The 23358-nt window shown below is 42.2% G+C and overlaps 1 protein-coding gene and 1 pseudogene across 6 annotated transcripts in view; one reads left to right on the plus strand and one right to left on the minus strand.

The window, feature by feature from the left end:
• Positions 1–6998, plus strand: part of ptprz1a (protein tyrosine phosphatase receptor type Z1a) — a 69624-nt gene extending 62626 nt beyond the window's left edge. For 4 of the 6 annotated variants that reach the window (XM_064930320.1, XM_064930322.1, XM_064930323.1 and 1 more), the window contains 15 exons: positions 21–41; positions 234–330; positions 419–501; positions 651–785; positions 897–1031; positions 1267–1430; positions 1829–1964; positions 2211–2357; positions 3215–3308; positions 3841–3917; positions 4188–4334; positions 4421–4573; positions 5141–5283; positions 5811–5946; positions 6059–6998. In XM_064930320.1, the coding sequence (XP_064786392.1) occupies positions 21–41; positions 234–330; positions 419–501; positions 651–785; positions 897–1031; positions 1267–1430; positions 1829–1964; positions 2211–2357; positions 3215–3308; positions 3841–3917; positions 4188–4334; positions 4421–4573; positions 5141–5283; positions 5811–5946; positions 6059–6202 (1812 nt within the window). In that variant the 3' untranslated portion in view covers positions 6203–6998. The remainder of the gene's footprint in view (positions 1–20; positions 42–233; positions 331–418; positions 502–650; positions 786–896; positions 1032–1266; positions 1431–1828; positions 1965–2210; positions 2358–3214; positions 3309–3840; positions 3918–4187; positions 4335–4420; positions 4574–5140; positions 5284–5810; positions 5947–6058) is intronic. The other 2 variants (XM_064930321.1, XM_064930324.1) reach the window with 1 other exon arrangement.
• A 3106-nt stretch (positions 6999–10104) lies between these two features.
• LOC135508853 (alpha-aminoadipic semialdehyde synthase, mitochondrial-like) lies at positions 10105–22443 on the minus strand (annotated as a pseudogene).
• Positions 22444–23358: the final 915 nt, after the last annotated feature.

The following is a 23358-nucleotide window of genomic DNA, read 5'->3' on the forward strand; positions in this document are numbered from 1 at the left end:
CACCCCCCCCCCTCCATTAGATATTGAAAGAGTGTTACGAGGTAAGCTGTGTCTCCCTTTTCTCTTTTGATTCGATTATTTCTGTAGTAATCGTGTGTAGATGTTTGTCACATTTCCAGCTGCCCATGTTGACGTTTTTGTCAGGCATGATGACACATTTTTGTTTGGCTGCGTAGTAATGGAGGTTGGTGGGATGTTAGGGGCGGAGTGTTGAAGGTCATGTGTTTTTTTAGGAGGTGCAGGTGTGCACAGTGGACCTGGGTATCACCGCAGACGGCTCCAACCATCCAGACAACAAGAACAAGAACCGATACATCAATATCCTGGCCTGTAAGTCAAACATGCAGCTTCAAACGCATGTACACACACATACATTGTTGAACGCACCCAGCTTATCTCTTTCCTCCTCTACTCCTAGATGACCACAGCCGAGTAAGACTCTCAACCCAGGCTGACAAAGACGGGAAGAGTGGAGATTACATTAATGCAAACTACGTTGACGTAATACGTTTTTTGTTGCATTTCTATCTGCACAATAACGTCAGATGTTAGCAGTGTTATGAGGGCAAATGTCTTGTTGACGTGTCAGTAGCTAATCTGTTGTTCACTCTCTTTCTCTTTACCTTCCCCTGCCGCCCTTCCCTCCACAGGGTTTCAACAAGTCCAGGGCCTACATTGCGGCCCAGGGCCCTCTCAAGTCCAGCACAGAGGACTTCTGGAGGATGGTGTGGGAGCAGAACGTGGGCGTCATCATCATGATTACCAACCTGGTGGAGAAGGGACGGGTGAGAGACCGGGGCCACCTATACGCTTATACATATTTAGTAATAGTTTATAAATGGTTTATTCATGCTTATTCATGAAAGTACACGAAAGTGTTTCGCTGTGTCTCTCAGAGGAAGTGTGACCAGTACTGGCCACTGGAGAGCCAGGATGAGTACGGTGGTTTCCTGGTGACGGTGAAGAGCAGCAAGGTTCTGGCACACTACACCGAGAGAACTTTCACCCTCAGGAACACCAAGGTCCAAAAGGTTAGAGGTCACACTATTTACATCACATTTACCTCTCATTCACCATTAATAGTTTCACCTCTACTTCCTCACATATATTATCTACTTTTGTTGCACCTACCCTACAAGTCAGTTGAAGCACTACATCATTACAACTTTTGTTTCTGAACATTTTGTATGGAGCTCACGAAGTGTCAAAGTGACAGCCAAAGTCTCATCCTGTTCACCACTTCCTGTTTCCTCCCGCCAACCCCAGGGTTCACTGAAGGGGCGGATTAACGAGCGGACCGTGACACAGTACCACTACACCCAGTGGCCAGACATGGGCGTGCCTGAGTACACACTCCCCGTGCTCACCTTCGTCCAGAAGTCCTCCAAAGCCAGGACAGATGACATGGGGCCTGTCATAGTGCACTGCAGGTGGGAAGCCATAGATTTGCAGAATGTATAGAATATCTTTGAGGTCAATATCATTTTTTCCCACCGAAATTCAATTAATTAAAAATGGCTCATCTTCTATATGTGAATGATTCAATTTAGGAAGTAAATTTACATTCAGACTGGAAATAGAAATAGAATAGAATGGACTTGGTCCTCCATTAAATGCAATCTCTTAACATGCATTCTGTGGCTGCTTTCATCTAGTCCAGCTGAGAAGGTCAACATGGAACATTATTTCATAGAGAACTAGAGTGAACTCAAAATACCAGGATTCACAATCTATATAAGAACCTTCCTCTATCCAAGTTCTTCACAATTCTCTATTTAAATGTGTCTCTTAAATGTAAACTAAATTGTGTACCTCGGTGTGTTTCCAGTGCGGGCGTAGGCAGGACTGGCACCTACATAGTGTTGGATAGCATGCTAAAGCAGATCAAAGAAGAGGGCACGGTCAACATCATGGGTTTCCTCAAACACATCCGCACACAGAGGAACCACCTGGTACAGACAGAGGTGAGAGCTCAGCCAGAGGGGGGGGGGGGTTGCACTTTTGGGACTTTTCCATTGGTGCCATTGCGCCAGAAAAGCTCAAATAAAGGCTTCTAAAGTATTTGAAAGAATACTTTTTGATCCCAGGTCTGATACCAACAAGAAAACAGTGAATCTGCTATGATCAGTTGTCCTGTTACCTTTCCAAAACTGTACGAATGTCAACACCCAACTAAGGCTTTCAACCCCCTACTTTCCCTGTGCATTCAGGAGCAGTATGTATTCATCCACGACGCCCTGGTGGAGGCCATCTTGGGCAAGAAGACGGAGGTTTCCTCCAGCCTCATCCACAGCTACGTCAATGACCTCCTGACCCCAGGGCCCTCCGGCAGGACGCAGCTGGAGAAACAGTTTAAGGTAAAGACACATGCTTACAAGTCATAGAGGAAGTATTTGCATTACAGCAAAATGTACAACTGGTAAACTTTTCATAAGAACTCCAGTAAGGACATGAAGGGCAGAAGGACATGAAGGGCAGAAAGTAAAACATGCATTTAAAGGAGAATTTGTCTATGGGGTTTAAAGACAATTTTAGTTTTGTTCACATCAATTGTCTTTCTTTGTCCTTTAAAAAGAGCAGTTGCAACCGCTGGCACATCATGTTTAAACACTAACAGTTAATCTGGTGCCACTGAGTACGTTTACATGTACACGAGTAATTCAATATTAACAGATTATGTCAGTAAGCCGAATATGGCATTAAACGCCTTACTCTGCTCATCCTAATCGGCCATAATCGAAGTACATATACGCCTATTAAAACACCTGGTTTTCTGAGCAATCTCTCAAATGATTAGGACACGTAAGCAGCTTAATCGGACTTCCAGCGGTGTGTTTGATCTGCACGTGTGCTAGCACGAGCAGCGCGAGTGAAGCTTCCATCTTTTGCACGAGTGAAGTGAGTTCGGAAAAAAACTGAAAGTGTGTTATCTTTAGAAATGATTTTTACGTACAAACTTTAGCTAGCCGAACTCAGAATCGAATAGGCTTCCCAAAAATAACATGGTTGCTGTGGTAGAACATATATTTAGATTGGCGATTTTCTGCATTTATCACAGTCCCATCGGGTGGTCTGATTTCAGATGTGTTTATGTGAGCAGGATTATTTGGGAATTCGTTCTTCTTGGAAAACATGGAAACGATTAAATTATATTAATCTGACTATTCACAATAATCATATTGTGTGCATGTAACCGTAGTCAATGTGATTACAGCTGGTATCCCAGTCCAATGCCAAACAGTGTGACTACTCGGCAGCCCTGAAAGAGTGCAACAGAGAGAAGAACAGAAACTCCTCTTTAATACCCGGTGAGTTCCAGACAGGTTTGTTCATACTTCTCCAGAGGCAGACGAACGTGTGGACACCATTTTTATGTTTCTGCATCCAGTATGAAGGAAGTTAGATGTAGTTTCATGAGCCAATGCTAGCTAGCGTTAGCGGGAAACTACCTCAAACTTCCTTCATACTGGATGCAGAGACATTAACATGTCAAATTCCTTTAACAGTGTGTAGACAATGAGACCGCACCCGGCCTCAACATTGTCACTTTCAATTGAACATTTAACAAAATTCCCCCATACTTGAACCCCTCAACAAAAACTGTTGTAAAAAAAATGGTTTAAAAAAAAAAGTTATTTGAAAGCATAAACCTTGGGTACTGTTTTACTCTTGTTTGGTGTAAGCAAATGTGTGTGACAAAATCACTTTAGGTAGATAAGCAGTGATTATGGTTAAGTAATACTGCTATAATAAAGCTAATCATTGTAATATTAATATTATACAAAATGACCTTCTCTATACCTAATGAGGAAGTTTAACATCGTGTGGCTTTGTCTCCAGTTGAAAGGTCACGGGTGTGTCTGTCCACGGTGGTGGGAGAAACTACATCAGATTACATCAACGCCTCATACATTACGGTAAGAACCCAACCATTCTACATTAAAGAGTCAGATGCAGGTGTGGAGGCTGCTAACGGGAGGACTACTCATAATAATGGCTGGAATGGAGTGAATGGAATGGTATCAAATGTATGGTTTTTACGTGTTTCATACCATTCACTCCATTCCAGTCATAACGCTCCATACTTGCCATTATTTTCAGTAAATTCCACTTTTGGTTACTGGACTAAATTGTCTGAATGTTTATACCACCTATCTAAATTTTCTACCACCGGTTGTGTTCCTCAGGGGTGCCGGCAGAGCACTGAGTTCATCGTGACCCAGAACCCACTGGCCGGCACGGTGACAGACTTCTGGAGGATGATCTGGGATCACAACGCTCAGGTTATTGTCACACTGCCGGGAACACCAGCAACACTGGGAACACCAAGCCTGGTGGGTATCTATCTGTCCTCCTGGACACAAAACTGGCAGCCATTTTGTGCCTCAAATAGGAAGTCCTTATCTTTCTGTGTTTTCAGGCAGAGGGGGAGGAGCCGTATGTGTACTGGCCCCGCAAGGAGCAGACAATCAGCTGTGAAGCATTCACAGTGACCCTGCGGAGCGAGAACCATGTGTGTCTGGCCAACGAGGAGATGCTGGTGGTGCAAGACTATGTCCTGGAGGCTACACAGGTGAGCTGAGGGAGATCAGTAAGACCAGGGAGATTAGCTTGATAAGATAAGAGATCAGTCACAATAGCATGATCAGCTACTTAGAATAGACAAACTACATTGAAGAGGAGGATCAGCCGCACACTGTGGGATCAGCCCAAAAAGAACAGCCTCATAGAAAAGACCAGTCGCTATGGGCCAGTTGTTATGGACCAGTAGCTAGTGCTCAGCAAATGTTATCACTGTGTCTATACCCAAAAAACATTTAACCACTGTTTATTGTTACACAGAGGGAATATATAGCAACATGAGTATTCCATTTAGGAGTTGTTCTGCTCATATTTCCCTGGATCTTGGCCCATGGTGAAACCAAATGAAGGGTGGAAATGGAATTCAATACACAATCCCCACACATCAATGGAGCACAGCTGTTATTTTTCACACAGTTTTCACTCAACCATCTGTACCTCCAATCACTGGACCACTTTCAACACACGTACACACAGGCACACACACACTCTCTCTCTTTCTCTCAGTCTTTCGATCTCTCACTCTGTCTTATTGTGTTATTGTCCCCCTCTGGGCCAGGATGACTATGTTCTGGAGGTGAGGCACTACCGGGCGCCTCGCTGGCCCAACCCAGACAGCCCCATCAGCAGCACCTTCGAGCTGCTCGGCCTGGTGAGGGAGGAGAGCTCCTCCAAGGAGGGCCCCATGGTTGTCCATGACGAGTAAGACCTATTGATTATTTATCTGTGAAATAAGGTAATGATGTCCACTCTAAACCTTTTTCAAGACCTGGAACCAATGGAATAGTCCCAAAAGTCAAAATCTCACCCACCTGGAACCAGGCAAGCTCAATACCCCTGAATCCCTCTTTTGCCTTCTATTTTTTATTTTGGCCACTGGTAATAGATTAAAGACGATCCACTCTGACCTAAGAGGATAAGTAGATATGTCCATATTTCCAATACACTTAATATTTCTTGGAACTGAAACACTGCACTGATCCAGGCCTATTGAGACAATCCTGTCTCAATACTCTTGTATGGCACTCAAACCTTGGTTTTAACCACAGATAATACTGTAAAGTTTCAGTAAATACTGACAGGATTAGTGCTCTATGCTCCAGTTTGTAACATTTCCCAAATATGTCTTGGAATTAGCCCAAAGTATCTAAAGCTGGCTTATCCCCTGGCTATTATGACCAGAGATTTTCAGTTTTTCGGCACTTCATGGCACCGGTCTGATTTTGCAGGGTTGGTGGTGTGACTGCGGGAACCTTCTGTGCCCTGTCTACTCTGGTGTGCCAACTAGAGTTGGAGAGCTCTGTGGACGTGTACCAGGTGGCCAAGATGATCAACCTCATGAGGCCCGGGACCTTCACTGATGTTGTTAGTCAATCTGAATCACCACCTGACTGTACCTGAGTGATGCACATTAGCCATTTTGTGTTAAAACATTCTCCCTTCAACAGCACAGTTTCTCTATTTCTTTCTCATTCAGGAGCAGTACCAGTTCCTGTACAAAGCCATGCTGAGCCTGGTTGGCACACAGGAGGACGAGAGGACGCTCCAGTCCTCTGACAACAACGGAACGGTCCCAGGGGGCCCTGTCAGCACAGCCGAGAGCCTTGAGTCCCTGGTGTAACCATGGCAACGGGGCCCCTAACTTGCCAGTATGGACTCTTGCCTGTCTCACTGTGTTCCGTTTTTAAAGACAGCAGCTTTGCCTTTTCCCCCCTCCTTTTTTTCTCCTCTTCTGTTCTCCGTCGTTGAACGGCAGTTTCCTGACCGCTGGACATGATACCGCACGACCCTGTAATGTGTGCCTTTGTACATTCATCTTGTACTTCTAACGGCGTTCATACAATTGTAGATTAACTTTACGATGTTTTGTCGATACCGTCATCTTGAGATGTTTGCTTAACTAACTGTTTTCCCTAAACTTTCGTATTTATTGGCAGTAAGCTATAAAAAAAAGAAGGGAAAACGCAACTTTTACGTTAAACAACATTTTGTTAGCCTATTTTTTTTGTAGAGTCAATGCATTGAGCAACTCATTCTTCCGTCTAGACAATGTAAATACTATTTTGTTTGTAGCAACGGTGAGCTTTTGAAATCAAAAATGCACATTGGCATGAAATAATAAATCTAATATGTAAATAATATTATAGCAACCAAGACAATGGACCAAAATTCTATTTATACTTCTAGATTTTTATATTTTACTACAGTTTTTTTTAGTCAATTTTCAATGTATGGCTGCATTATAATAACTTAGTCAAAGCATTTTTTTTGTATGTTTTAATGTTATAGCTAATGTTCTGTATTTTGTAACGGACTAAATATGAAGCTTGGGGTACTGACACGTTTTAGCTGTACATGAAACTTTGCTGGATGATTAGATATAGGATTAAACAAGTGAAAGAAACCCAAGGAAGGAGCTTTTGGAGTGGTCTATCCATTTTTCTTAAACTACTGTGAAGGTCAATCTAGACCTGTGGGTGCACAGTACATTAAAGATCAACTGTTCCATAATTGGTGTAACTTCACATTGAACTGCATGCTAGCACTAAACAGCCTGAGGCGTGGGCGGCATCATGCCCTCAGGTCAGGTGCATTGTGAATATACAGTATGTTATTAGTGCCTCAATAGAGTTCATCTGACCCCATCAAATTGTTCAGCAGATATTTGAAATAATTATTATTCATGATCATTTCCAAATGAGGCAGCAGGGCTAAGCCTTAACAATCGACCCAAGGTATGAGCTGTCCTCAACAATAATGGGAATCTGTAATCGCTCAAGAAAAGTACAATACAATAAAGGGGACAAGTATAGCAATGAGTGAATGCATTTGCTCTATCCTTGACACTACTATTCATAAGATGAACAGATACAAATCAACTAACTAAAATGTAAACTGAGCTTTCAACTAGATAGTTCTTAATGTTAATGGATTTTTTGACAGTATTCACCATGGGCCTGATTCCAATTTAGGAATGTATGCCTTTCCTATGCACGCCTTTCCTGCGCACTTCTCAGTATTTGGTATTCAGGCTTACCTTATTCAGTCGTGTAACGCGGTCTGCAGGTGTGGCTACCTTGCGCACTCTGAATACATTTCATTCAACTGCTCAAAACCCTCCCACTTGCTGGCCAACACATTTTCTTGTGGAGTTTTCATTCAATATGGTTTTCAGTATATTGAGAGAACAGGTTCTGAATATTAGGAATCAATGAAAGAAAGATATCTAAATATATGCATATTCGTCTCCATTTTGGCACCAATTGGTCAATTTAAAAATGCTCTTTTTGATTATTTAGGTTCAGGAATGTATTTATGAATCATTAAAAAAGAGGTTTGGAGAGCCTTTATGCACAAAAGGAAGAAAACTCATGGTAATGTTGGAATATTAGTGTATATAGAATTGTAATAGGGAGAAGAGTGTACACTAGTAGGCTATACCCTCTATTGCCTTCACTAACCATGGAACTGTGTGATTACACAGCCAAGAATTGAGCCATGCGTCAGGTTCAAACTGGTGTGGTCTGCGCTCCGCTCCATAGCAATTTAATTAGCCTACATGTCTTTATTTATATATTATCAACTGTTACTAATGATCCTCCGCAACGACCACACAGCATTTCATACATTTTACAGTGGGAAAGTTATGCTTCAATTTGCTGCCATATGACTGGCTTCACATGTCTCCAGCGATTATAAGGTAAAACAGATGTAAAACTATTGTAATTTATATTTTCAATTCTCTTATCCAACCAGAGTACTCATTTACCTAGCTCTTATCAATAGTTCTTATCAGGTTATAAATTACAGTGCCGTGAGTATGGTGTTATCTCTATCTGAAAAAAATCAAGTAGATGCCGGTAGGATCTCGAGACCTTATTCATGATTTCCTCACACGTTAAGGTGGTGGCATTATTTGGGATTTAAGAGCTGTTTTTTTGCTATGGTACAGAACGGTTTATACTGAACGACAGGTTTCCCCAAACGTTCTTGATGTGGCTTGAAGCAACAAGTGACATATTTAAAGGGCATTGGCCATGCTGACAGTGTTCCACAACACACAGCCCAACCCATCCCTGTTTTTCAACTGGTCGTTCAGTACTGTTTCCTTTCAATTGAACGTACCAGAACGTAAAGACTTACCCCATAATCTGACCTGGGCTACGTTCAGTATCTGTAGACACACCTCTGCCATACCTTCATTAGGTGTAGCAAGTAAATAGCATTAAGCTTAAATTCAAGGTCAGAATACACAGAAAGAAAAGTGCATAAAAAGGGAACTGCTTGACATTTTCACATGCTGAACTCAGATTGGAATTGGGCCCAGTCTGCCTAGACTGGGCCCAAAGAAAGTATTTGTTTATGGTTAGAAAAAAGATAACTGCCATTTCCTCATTGTCTTGTCCCCTCTTGAACCACCTACCTCCTATATACACCCTTCACCCAAATGTGATCAGGGGGCTTTGTGGGGGTGATCAAAGATTTGCTATGATAAAATGATCTTTCGGCAGGCTCCTGATAAACCCTTGTTAAGAAACAATATGTGAGGTCAGAAGACAAACAGGTGGCTTGATGAAACGGATCCATTTTAGACACTGGATTATGGATTCTCGGAGACGGAGATACGACTCAATGGAGTTATGGAATAATCCATGTGGAGAATTGGTTATTCCAGTAGATTTCCATGTTCTAATCCATCTAAGACTCCAAAAGAAATGTGCATTTTCAGGGGAAATTAGGTCAAGTGTCCAGACACCATCTTAATCAGGGGCTGTATCCATACCCCAATTTGCATTTTTGACTTTTAATAATTACATGCCCAATTATCCATGGCTTGGTGGCCTAGTTTGCATGGGCGGGCCCACATTGAGTGGAAGGAAAAGCTGATTGTTTTTTCAAAGAGGATGTAATGAGACAACACCGCTATATTCATTGAAAACAGAATGGATGCAAACACTGTATTTATCATTGATTTATGCAGAAATGTTAATCGTTGATGAGTAACATGTGATATGGTACACATATAAAATCCATACCTTATTGATAATTGGTGCCTCACTGGAACCATAGCTCATGTCAACTAAAAATCATCTCTTTAGGAACCAGACCTAACAGTGATGTTAGGGAAAGCAATTCAGCTATATTTCCAACATTATCATTATGAAAATTGGATTTAAAAAAAATATATTTAGAGTATTTAAAACAAAAACATCTAAAATCTCAGTGCCATGTAAAGTGTTACCAAATTTTTTTATAAGAAAATAACGAGTCCTTCAAAATTTTGAAATGCAAGGATGTTAAAAAGCTGCTCCATGATAACACAGATGAGCTGAAAATGATCCACTGATTCAAGATTAAAATAGTTTTTAGATATTTTTTATGCAATCGACCTTTCATATTGTGTAGGTACTTGAGCATTAATGACTCACTATTCAATCAATTTAATCACAGAGCCACACGAGACCTTCATGCGGATCACTTCCCTTTAATTTTTCTATGAAATAGAAAAAAGGAAAACCACATACAATTGAAGTCGGAAATTTACATACACTTAGGTTGGAATCATTAAAACTCATTTTTCAACCACTCAACAAAATTATTGTTAACAAACTATAGTTTTGGCAAGTCGGTTAGGACATATACTTTGTGCATGACACAAGTAATTCTTCTAACAATTATTTACAGATTATTTCACTTATAATTCACTGTATTACAATTCCACTGAGTCAGAAGTTTACATACACTAAATTGACTGTGTCTTATTAAACAGCTTGGAAAATTCCAGAAAATGATGTCACGCTTTAAAAGCTTCTGATAGGCTAATTAACATAATTTGAGTCAATTGGAGGTGAACCTGTGGATGGATGTATTTCAAGGCCTACCTTCAACCTCAGTGACTCACCCTTCGGGTGAGTTTCTGATACACATCGCCTTAGCAGGACTGCGAAGATTATAGGATTGTTACATGTTATAAACGACACTCAGCAGGTTTTGTGGTTCTCCATGCCATGAATTGTACAGCCTTATTTAAAGAAGTTGCTTGGAAACTGTTCACCTGCAATGGAACTGTTCTATTTGCCACATGTTGAAACAATAAATTGGTTGAGGTAAGGCAAGGCTGTGAGGAAATGCCTTTGAAACAAGCAGAAAGTCAGGGTGCATCTCTCACTAGCCTGAGGCTTCCTCTCCTGTCCTCCTACAATTTCTACCATATTGCATTCACCACCCTGCCTTTTCAGATGAGCACAGATGAAGGCATGGAGATGAACAGAGGAAGTAACTTGGGACTATGGAGATGGTTTCTCTGGGCCTTGGTAGACAGCCAATGATTGGCTGTATTTCCCATCTGTCTTTGGCGTTGAATCTACAAATATTTCTCAATTGTTTAAACTAGCTTTTTTTCTTCATCTCCTTTTCTTCATCTGCACTCTTCTGAAATAATTGAACTGAATTGAATAGAATTGTATTTTTTCATGTGTTGGGGGTCTTTTTTTGGATCAGTGTAGATGAAGGAGAGGACACCTGGAAAGGAAATCAATATACACTATTTGAGACGCAGCTGATGATTCATGAGTTACTACTCTTGGATGGTGCTTTTGAAGTGAATTGTAAGCCCTCCTCCTGCAGTCTCTTCTAAGCCACTCCATAGATGTCCTTGGTCATTGGCACCACCAGTCCCTTCATACGGATTTCTTCTGCAGATTGAAAGTCAGTTTTCACTTCACTTTTACAGACACGTTAAGGTTGTACATTCGTCTTTAGCAAAAATAGTGGTTCCCTGATGGCTTTAGCAAAATGGCTGATTACCTCACGAAACCATTCTTAACATCTCAGACATGAGGACTCAATTGCAATGAGGACTCAATTGTACGCTACTGACCATCCAGCACCATGCGAGCAGCGATGGCAGCAGTGTAGCCGTTGGGGTCTCTGTAGACCACCAGGCTGATGTGCTTGGTCTCAAGCTCGCCTGTTGAGTGGCACAGGCTCACGTCATTCCTCATGATGATCATGTCCCGCTCGCCTTTATCTACAGGAGAGGACACGGATGGACCGAGAAGGAGAGAGAGGGTTATACTATTTTTAAATCATCTTTACTGCTATTTTCTGTATAAAGAAAGTAAGAGAAGGAGGAATATAAAGATTATAGAGAAAGATACACATATTGGTGTTTGTGGAAGTAAAAAAGTAGAGGGAGAACTTCTGCACATATTACCAAAGGAGGGCCTCTAAGTGCTTAGCCAGTGAAGCAGGATGTCTGCATGGGGGACGACCTTACTCAGCATCCCGAACCCGACCATACAAACAGTATTAATTAAAGACATTTACAAGGGTTAAAGCAAAACAAATCCCATGACTGAAACTTTAGTAGATAACTATAGACTTCCAGTCATAACGCTAATTAGCATTGGTTAGTGAAATTACAATTCCGTTCAAAAGTTTGGGATCAATTAGAAATGTCCTTGTTTTTTTTAAAGAAAATCAAAAAAAATTGTCCATTAAAATAACATCAAATTGATCAGAAATACAGTGTAGACACTGTTAATGTTGTAAATTATTATTGTAGCTGGAAATGGCAGATGTTTTATGGAATATCCTCATGGGTGTACAGAGGCCCATTATCAGCAAACATCAATCCTGTGTTACACATTGTGTTAGCAAATCCAAGTTTATCATTTTAAAGGGCTAATTGATTGTTAGAAAACCCTTTTGCAATTATGTTGGCAAAGCTGAAAACTGTTGTCCTGATTAAAGAAGCTATAAAACTGGCCTTCTTTAGACTAGTTTTAGTATCTGGAGTATCAGCATTTGTGGGTTTGATTACAGGCTCAAAATGGCCAGAAACAAAGAACTTTCTTCCGAAACACGTCAGTCTAGTCTTGTTCTGAGAAGTGAAGGCTATTCCATGCGAGAAATTGCCAAGAAACTGAAGATCTCGTACAACGCTGTGTACTACTCCCTTCACAGAACAGCGCAAACTGGCTCTAACCAGAATAGAAAGAGGAGTGGGAGGCCCTGGTGCACAACTGAGCAAGAGGACAAGTACATTAGAGTGTCTGGTTTGTGAAATAGAAGCCTCACAAGTCTTCAACTGGCGGCTTCATTAAATAGTAACCGCAAAACACCAGTCTCAACGTCAACAGTGAAGAGGCGACTCCAGTTCATGCTTTTCCAGACAGTTCATCAGAGCTTGATGTATGTGCCACAACATCCATAAAGCTAGCCACTAACTGGCTAATGTTAGCTAGTCCGCTAGCTTGCTAAATCGCGATTTTCGTAAATGAACTTTATGATAAAGAAATATGCATAGTCGTTTGTCTCTACATTAACTAACATATTCCTGTCAACTGTACATGTTTTGCATGATTCGTTATGACGGTATAATCACTTGCATTTGCTTTCATCCACGTAGTTTTGTCAGCCATCTTTGCTGAAGAAAGTCTAACAGTCACTAGCGCGTGCTGCAGCCTCCCCCAGATCCCAGTGCCCGTCACTAGGATGTTTAAGATATGATGCAACTGTTGACGAAAAAAAATATATAAATTGATTTATTTAGGTGGGGCGCACACCGGTTTGGAACCACTGGCATAGAGATGTAAAGAGATCGCAACATTCTATGTCTCGTTGGCGCTGATCATGCACTCACAGATGCCATAATGGGACAGATGTTCTACTTCGCAGTGACTGAGAACTTTAACCTCTGCATTTAACAAAGATATGAGTACAACATTTTGAACGGTATCTGGTCAGGACTTGAGCCTCTCACCACTCCATCTTGAAGTCGTCTTGGCGGATGATGTCGTAGACCGCTCCCTCAAATGCACGGTTAAAGATAGACAGGGACAAGCCCATCTGTATACTCAGCAGCTCTTTCTGTTGCACAGGGATTTTTTGTTGTTTTTTGTTCAGTCTTGTCAGTCAAATCTCCATTGTAGCTCTAGTGTATAAGTGATTCCGCGTTTGATAGGTGTATCCTGGTACTTTAATAACCATTTATGAAAAGCACATTCTAAATTAAGTTCTAAGTAAATCATAGGACAAGTATTGTTTTTTAAACCAAATCTAAATTCTTTATGTAAATTAACTGAATCCCCAACGTTATATTCCATTTAGTTGGAATTCTTCTCCGTGTGCGAGCATGAACAGACTTTAATCACCACAATGGGAATGAGAAAGCACACGGAGAAGTAACGCTCCAGTCCAACAAAATGGAATATACCGTTGAGGATAAAGTTTGGAATGACAATTTATTGTGTACAACATCTAAAGACCTTCATCACTATACTGAGAGCATAGCTGTTTCTCAAAGGACTTATTTGGGCGTTTTTGGAGCCTTTGTTAATGTTTTATCTGTGCCCCTGCAACTGCAGAACGAGCCTGAGGAAGTCTATCGCTGGTGCGGTAAGCTTCTCAAAAAAACAAGTAAAATTGCTAAAACAAACACACAAAAAAGGTACAAAAATAGAGATTTGGTTCCAAAAAGTTAACTTGTCTTTTAAAGCTGTTATAAGTATAATTATATTTGCCCAGGAGACAGCAGCTCTAGCTCTAGCAGGGGTCAGTGTTGATCAGACCAAGCTACACAAAGCCACTCATGGACTTGGAGAAACCCTGTTGGACAGAAATACAACATTTATCCAAAGCGACGCAGAACTATCGAGATTGACAGTAACGCCATACTCACCACCCTGGTGTTGGAAGTACCTTGAAGCGGAGTGGTCCTCTGATGAGTGTGTGGGCCGGCTCGTTGCTCTCGCGGTTGGGGAAACCCTCCAGGTGGAAGCCAGGCATGAAGTCCATGGGAGACGTAGACTCCATCAGAGTGCCTTCCGCTAGGATGCTCGCCACCTGGGGGACATAGAGGAGGATGAAGTTACTCCTAGACACTAATCCTGGATCAGTTTCTCAATTCTGGCCCTAATGGTTAAGTTTAGGATTTGGGGAGGATCTGCTCATCCTAGATGGCTACAGTGCCTTGTTGTCCTTGAGGAAGATGGCAGGGCTGATGGTATTGAGGAGGACTCCATAAAGGACTCCAGCTGAATTTGTAGTGCAGAGGATTGTCTGAGCACTCTAGTGCAGGGAGTCCACCACAGAATGAGCTGTATGACTCAATCTAAACACACACACGTAAATGGATTTACAAACACAATTTGCACGTACACATTTATCAAATGTTTTGTGCATGGACTAGTCAAATGCGTTGTCAACATGCTGGCCTATTTGTCCATTTTCCTGTGTGATAGTACGGTCCGTTCATCTTCACGTCAAGATGGGGGAAAAATGAACAAATCAAAGACGCATGGTGTTTCAATCTGTTGGGCCCGCAATCAATATGGCTGCCAATGAAACTGACAAGATGCCACTCATCCCTTCGACATACGCTCAATCAATCATTATGTGCACAGCACATACACAGACACACACATGCACACAATCCCGTATGTGTACAGATTCCACACTCACCAAAACACTTTCTTTCAAAAGCACAAATCACTTATACTAGATTATTTCACAATCTCCCTCACGTTTCACTCACAGTGCAGCCGTCCGCCTTGGCTTGGTCGATGCACTCCATAGCCAGCATGTGGTCGATGCCAGGGTCCAGGCCCATTCACTATGGTGATGCCAGCTTCCTCAGCACTGAAAGGAAACACACAGACAAACACACTCAGCCACACCAGCCCCACGTAGAGACAATATATTCACTTGACTAGTAGCTTATCCTGCCTAATGCCATCTCAAGCAATTAGATCAAGTGTCTTGATGCCTGCCTGTAGCTTACATCTAGTCAATTGTGTATCAAATAGCCAATGATTAGCATTTAAAGGTCCAATGGAGCCATTTTTATCTCAATATCAAATCATTTCTGGGTAAAAATGATTGGGTTATAATCAAGTACCTTACTTTGATTGTTTAAAAAAAAAATGTCATAAAGAAACAACAATAGCTTCTTAGCAAAGAGTCATTTCTCAAGCAAGATTTTTGCTAGGACTGTCTGGGAGTGGTCTGAGTGAGGGGCCTAATGGGAGGGATATGTAACCTGAAAACTCAGGTTGTTATTGACAGAGAGGTTTGAAACCCCCTTAGTTATTAACTTATACTGCCTGGTGACATCACCAGGCAAGCCAAAACTCCATCCCAGCTAAACAGGCTTTAATTTCAGCCTTTCTTTTCAAACAGCTCTTACACTAAAAGGGCATTTTCATAATTTTCACAGTATTATACACCTCATCGTGTGGAAATATGTACAAAACACACATTGGCACCTGCTCTTTCCATGACATACACTGACCAGGTAAATCGAGATGAAAGCCATGATCCCTTATTGATGTCACTTTTTGATGTCAACTTTTTTGAGTTCACTGGACCCTTAAGACAAGATAAAACACATTCTCCATTAAATCTCCACTTCTACAGAGATGTTTTCCCCTAACCCTACCCCTCTCACTCCTACAGAAGAATCTTCTCTCCATGCACTTCTCTCCCACCTCTGTTGAAGGTCCTTAATGGCTTGACTCGGGTAGCTGGCAATCACCATGTTCACCTTCTTGTTGATGCAGTGCTTGGCGATCACTGGGTGATAGCCATACGGCAGCATACTGAAACATAAATGGCAGAGTACACGTGACAATGACACATTTTCACCTCTCGTTCACCTTGTGTGTGTGTGTGTGTGTGTGTGTGTGTGTGTTTCTGAACCTTTATTTTGACAGGGAAGACATATTGAGACCTAGGTCTTTTTTCCAAATGCGCCCTGTATATTGTATAATACAATATAAAATACACATTAAACAAATATGTACAGGTTGTTAGAAATGTTTGCAGAAATACCTTATTTACATAAGTGTTCAGACCCTTTGCTATGAGACTCAAAATTGAGCTCAGGTACATCCTGTGTCCATTGATCATCCTTGAGATGTTTCTACAACTTGATTAGAGTTCACCTGTGGTAAATTCAATTGATTGGACATGATTTGGAAAGGCACACACCTGTCTATATAAAGATCCCACAGTTGACAGTGCATGTCAGAGCAAAAATCAAGCCATGAGGTTGAAGGAATTGTCCGTAGAGCTCCGAGACAGGATTGTGTCGAGGCACAGATGTGGGGAAGGGTAGCAAAACATTTTTCCAGCATTGAAGGTCCCCAAAAACACAGTGGCCTCCATCATTCTTAAATGGAATAAGTTTGGAACCACCAAGACTCTTCATAAAGCTGGCCATTCAGGCAAACTGAGCAATCAAAGGAGAAGGGCCTTGTTCAGGGAGGTGACCAAGAACCCGATGGTCACCCAGAGAGCTCTAGAGTTTCTCTGTGGAGATGGGAGAACCTTTCAGAAGGACAACCCTCTTTGCAGCACTCCACCAGTCAGGCCTTTATGGTAGACTGGCCTGACTACTCTTCAGTAAAAGGCACGACAGCCCGCTTGGAGTTTGCCAAAAGGCACCTAAAGACTCTCAGTCTATGAGAAACAAGGTTCTCTGGTCTGATGAAACCAAGATTGAACTCTTTGGCCTGAATGCCAAACGCCACGTCTGGAGGAAACCTGGCACCATCCCTATGGTGAAGTATGGTGATGGCATCATGCTGTGTGGTTGTTTTTCAGTGGGAGGGTAGGGAGACTAGTCAGGATCGAGACAAAGATGAATGAAGCAAAGTACAGAGAGATCCTTGATGAAAACCTGCTCCAGAGCGATAATCTAGAAAATATTAAAATAATGACAAACCCTGGAATGAGTGGGTGTGTCCAAACTTTTGACTGGCACTGTGTGTGTGTGTGTGTGTGTGTGTGTGTGTGTGTGTGTGTGTGTGTGTGTGTGCCAATCAAAAGTTTGGACACACCTACTCATTCCAGGGTTTTTCATTATTTTAATTATTTTAATATTTTCTACATTGTACAATAATAGTGAAGACATCAATCTATGAATTAACACATATGGAATCATGTAGTAACCTAAAAAGTGTTAATCAAATCAAAATATATATACATATTTGAGATTCTTAAATGTAGCCACCTTTTGCCTTGATGACAGCTTTCCCACACATGCTGAGCCCTTGTTGGCTGCTTTTCCTTCACTCTGCGGTCCAACCCAAATAGCACTTACACAGCCTGAAGGTGTGTTGGGTCATTGTCCTGCTGAAAAACAAATAATCCCACTAAGTGCAAACCAGATGGCATGCCGTATCGCTGCAGAATGCTGTGGTAGCCATGCTGGTTAAGTGTGCCTTGAATTCTAAATATATCATCCACAGTGTCACCAGCAAAGCACCCCCACACCATCACACCTCCTCCTCCATTCTTCACAGTGGGAACCACACATGCGGAGATCATCCGTTCACCGACTACGTCTCACAAAGACACGGCCGTTGGAACCAAAAATCTCAAATTTGGACTAATCTAATATTTCCATTGCTCATGTTTCTTGGCCCAAGCAAGTCTCTTATTCTTATTGGTGTCCTTTAGTAGTGGTTTCTTTGCAGCAATTCGACCATGAAGGCCTGATTTATGCAGTCTCTCCTGAACAGTTGATGTTGAGATGTGTCTGTTACTTGAACTCTGTGAAGCATTTATTTGGGCTCCAATTTCTGAGGCTGGTAACTCTACTGAATTTTTCCTCTGCAGCAGAGGTAACTCTGTGTCTTCCTTTCCTGTGGCGGTCCTCATGAGAGCCAGATTCATCAAAGCGCTTGATGGTTTTTGCGACTGCACTTGAAGAAACTTTAAAAGTTCTTGAAATTTTCCACATTGACTGACCTTCATGTCTTAAAGTAATGATGGGCTGTTGTTTCTCTTTGCTTATTTGAGCTGTTCTTGCCATAATATGGACTTGATATTTTACTAAATAGGGCTACCTTATGTATACCACCTCTACCTTGTCACAACAAAACTGATTGGCTCAAATGCATTAAGAAGGAAAGAAATTCCACAAATTAACTTTTAACAAGGCACACCTGTTAATTGAAATGCATTCCAGTTGACTCCCCCATTGGTTGAGAGAATACCAAGAGTATTCAAAGCTGTCATCAACGCAAAGGGTGGCTCCTTTAAAAAATCTAAAATATACAATATTTACACTTTTTTGGTTACGACATGATTCCATGTGTCATTTCACAGTTTTGATGTCTTCACTATTATTCTACAATGTAGAAAATAGTAAAAATGAAGAAAAACCCTGGAATGAGTAGGTGTGTCCAAACTTTTGACTGGTAGTGTATATATAAATAAATATATAAATACATCTGCCATAACTGGCAAAAACAAAAGTCCGACAAAACAAGTCACTGGCTGTGTCTGAAATTTTGCTTGCCTACTACTTACATAAACTGCATTCTGTGTATGAATCTTACTACACAGTACTTAGAGCGCACCGTTTAGTAAAAATGAATGTGTTAATCACCCAATATCAGCACACCAGTCTCATCATACTGAGAATGTGCGAATACACAATTGCATTGATTACTGCATTTTGTTCATTTTGGTACAGTGCATCCCATCAGCGGATTATCAGCTGTTGTAAATAGTGTGCAGAAAATTCTACTAGATGAAAAGCCGAAATGACTGTGACATCTTGGCATTTAAAGCACTCATTTTTCAAAATTGTACATACTATAAAACATACTTTTTTGCATAACCAAAATACTATTTAGAATGCAAGTACGGGTATTCGGACACAGCCACTTTCTATGGTTTAACTACAGCACAATGGCTCAAACAGGACAATATCGCATGGCAACTTTAGTCCAAAAGTCTAATGATTTTTTGGGGGGTCATCTCTATGCAGATTATGAACTTCAAAAAACCAACATACTTTAGAGCAAAAAACACCCAATTCAGCCACCAACTAGACCTTGGTTAGCTATTATCACATATAGCAAATAATGTAATAACTTGTCATTTTATGTTTTAATGTCACACACCAGATAGTTGCATTGTAATGTGTTGTTTTACAGGGTCAGCCATAGTAGTATGGCGCCCCTAGAGAAAGTTAGGGTTAAGTGCCTTGCTCAATGGCACAGACAGATTTTCACCTTGCTGGCTCGGGTATTCGAACCAGCAACCTTTAGTTTACTGGCCCAACACTAAATGTTAAGCTACCTGCCACCCTATGCCACCCATTCCTTAATGTCAAGCTATGTCTAGGTTTCAAGTCCATAGCCTTTTATGATGCACAAATTATTGAGTAATAGGGATTTGTGTGTGTGGTACTCAAGTCTCTGACTTGAGGTGAGAAGTCCTCTTCTTCAACGGGCCTGGTGGCATCCGAGGGCAGCTGAGTAGGATAGAGCCGGGAAGCACTAGTTAATTCAACAAAGAACAGAATTACCGTTCCAAGTGGCCATCACTGGCAAGCAGTGGCGTCTACAGTACGGTAAGCTTGAACAGACAAACATAACCCGAGCTTTTGTTTTGTGCTTGTATTGCTACATTCCACACAACCCTCTCCCCCAAGCAAACTAAACCTCAAAAACCAAAACATGCTAATGGGTCACTGTACCTTACCCCAGCAACTCGTCTTACCATCTCCCAAATGTAGGAAAAGAGGCAGTCAGCTGGGCAGGAAGGTTATCAATAGAACACGAGGATACCTATGCCCTCCACACTGGAAAGACAAAAAGGCACCATCAAAGAAAAGCAGACGACTTCCAGGAGTTATGTGTTACATATGTGTCTTTGTACCTGTCGTGGTCTATGTGCTGGTCCGCATCATACATCCAGAAAGGCTTATCGATGGTGGTACACTCAGTCATGAACTCAATAGCGCCCACAATGTCAGCAGATATGTCACAAATCGCAAGGAGCCTGAGATATTTTGAGAAAGGGAGACCGAGAGAGAGAGAAAGTGAGAGCACATCATTACAACACTGTATAATATCACAACGAGTGTAATGTTTACTGTTCATTTTTCTTGTTTAATTCACTTTTGTATATTATCTATTTCACTTGCTTTGGCAATGTTAACATATGTTTCCCATGCCAATAAAGCCCATTGAATTGAATTGAGATAGAGAGTGAAAGAGAAAGACAGGAAGCAATAAGGGAAGATAAGAAAAGAGGGAAAGTCCATATCACAGTGTTTATCAGCCAGTTGGGTCACGGTGACTGCACTCCACGCTCTTTGAGTGTTAACATTATTAAAGATAAGCCTTGACATTATGACCACAATCACCTATGGCAGGCTTCTGACTGCGATAGTACCAGTTCTTAGCGCGAATCCAATTGCTCAGCTGATTACTTAAGAATTGAGTCTCACCCAAGAACAAATACACAAACTAACAGAAGTTTTGTCTGATGCAGAACGGATGAGGGGGGTGATTAGAGCTTACTTGTGGGGAAGCTCTGGCCCTCCCTCGGTAGAAGTGACGGAGGGCTTGACATGCCTCATGAGCCTCTGGGCGCCCACCCGCTTCAGGAGCCGTGGCGTCTGGGGGTCCCAGTAGATCAAATCAAATCAACCTGTATTTGTCACATGCGCCGAATACAAGTGTAGGCCTTACCGTGAAATGCTTAGTTACAAGTCCTTAACCAACAGTGCAATTCAAGAAGAGTTCAAATATTTACCAAATAAACTAAAGTAAAAAATTATGAAGAGTAACACATTAAAACAACAATAACAGATTTTAGATGCCGTTGATTAAGCAAGTGATGGCGCTACCATAAAGCGCAACCTGAGGCCAGAGGACAAAGACCAGGATGCGTCAAAAACTACATAAGCATTTTTGACTTCTCAGCTTGTACAGGGTGGTCACCCACTGACAGACTGTAAGCCACTCTTGCCTGTGTAACATGCTGGCTCCACATGACTCTCCCCTTCCCCCACGAGGGCTTAGCCAGGGGCAGGTGAGCCAATAAGTTCAGGCTTCAGCAGTAGAGAAGGGTGGCTGGGCCAATGGGGTCACAACTCTTAGCTGTGCAGCAGGAACAGGTGAACTGTCAGGGGGAGCAGCAGGAACAGGTGACCTGTTACTGCTGCTCCCCCTGCCAGGTGACCTGTTCCTGCTGCTCCCCCTGACAGTTCACCAGCAGTAACAGGTCACCTGGCAGGGGAGCAGCAGGAACAGGTGAACTGTCAGGGGGAGCAGCAGGAACAGGTTAACTGTCAGGAGGAGCAGCAGAAACAGGTGAACTGTCAGGGGGAGCAGCAGGAACAGGTGAACTGTCAGGGGGAGCAGCAGGAACAGGTGACCTGGCAGGGGGAGCAGCAGAAACAGGTGATCTGTCAGGGGGAGCAGCAGGAACAGGTGAACTGTCAGGGGGAGCAGCAGGAACAGGTGAACTGGCAGGGGGAGCAGCAGGAACAGGTGAACTGGCAGGGGGAGCAGCAGGAACAGGTGAACTGTCAGGGGGAGCAGCAGGAACAGGTGATCTGTCAGGGGGAGCAGCAGGAACAGGTGAACTGTCAGGGGGAGCAGCAGGAACAGGTGACCTGGCAGGGGGAGCAGCAGAAACAGGTGATCTGTCAGGGGGAGCAGCAGGAACAGGTGATCTGTCAGGGGGAGCAGCAGGAACAGGTGAACTGTCAGGGGGAGCAGCAGGAACAGGTGAACTGGCAGGGGGAGCAGCAGGAACAGGTGAACTGGCAGGGGGAGCAGCAGGAACAGGTGAACTGGCAGGGGGAGCAGCAGGAACAGGTGAACTGTCAGGGGGAGCAGCAGGAACAGGTGAACTGGCAGGGGGAGCAGCAGGAACAGGTGAACTGGCAGAGGAAAAAGACAGACTCACGCTGGTTCTGAAGTGTGATGTGTATATTTCCGGGTGATACTCCGTGGGGTCGTAAACACCATCGCTTTTCTTTATCAAGTGATGGTGATGACTCTGGTCATGTCTGAAATCCGAGATGGAAATTGTAATGTTCACCATGTGACACTGCTCACAGAACACATACAGCTGAAGACAGAAGTTTACATACACCTTAGCCAAATACATTTAAAATCAGTTTATCACAATTCCTGACATTTAATCCTAGTAAAAATTCCCTGTTTTAGGTAAAAGCTCAAATTCCCTGTTTTAGGTCAGTTGGGATCACCACTTTATTTTAAGAATGTGAAATGGCAGAATAATAGCAGAGAGAATGATTTATTTCAGCTTTTATTTCTTACATCACATTCCCAGAGGGTCAGAAGTTTACATACATGCAATTCGTATTTGGTAGCCTTTAAATTGTTTACCTTGGGTCAAACATTTTTCAAGAAGCCTTCCACAAGCTTCCCACAATAAGTTGGGTGAATTTTGTCCCAGTCCTCCTGACAGAGCTGGTGTAACTGAGTCAGGTTTGTAGGCCTCATTAAAGGCCGAAACACCCACTGATTCGAAGGCACACTACTGAGGATGTGTCCCAAAATGGACATCTTAACCCAGTCTAAGAAATAAACCTCCCATGCCACTCTGTCAACATCATGGCAAATCTCATGTGAGTGCATTCCATCTATTGGCACAATGGACCGTTTTTAACATCTCGTCCCCGTGTTTTATGATTCTTTGTTAACAAGAAATTTGTGGTTGAAAAATGTGGTTGAAAAACGAGTTTTAATGACTCCAACCTAAGTGTATGTAAACTTCCGACTTCAACTGTACATTCATATGTCAATATACAGAACAAAAATAAATGCAACAAGCAACAACTTCAAAGATTTTGCTGTATTATAGTTCAATTGAAATAATTTAATTAGGCCATAATCTATGGATTTCACATGACTAGGCAGGGGCGCAGCCATGGGTGGGCCTGATAGGGCATAGGCCCACCCAATTGGGAGCCAGGCCGACCCACTGGGGAGC

The sequence above is a fragment of the Oncorhynchus masou genome, chromosome 22 (assembly GCF_036934945.1).
Source record: "Oncorhynchus masou masou isolate Uvic2021 chromosome 22, UVic_Omas_1.1, whole genome shotgun sequence".
In the NCBI taxonomy this organism is placed as follows: Eukaryota; Metazoa; Chordata; class Actinopteri; order Salmoniformes; family Salmonidae; genus Oncorhynchus; species Oncorhynchus masou.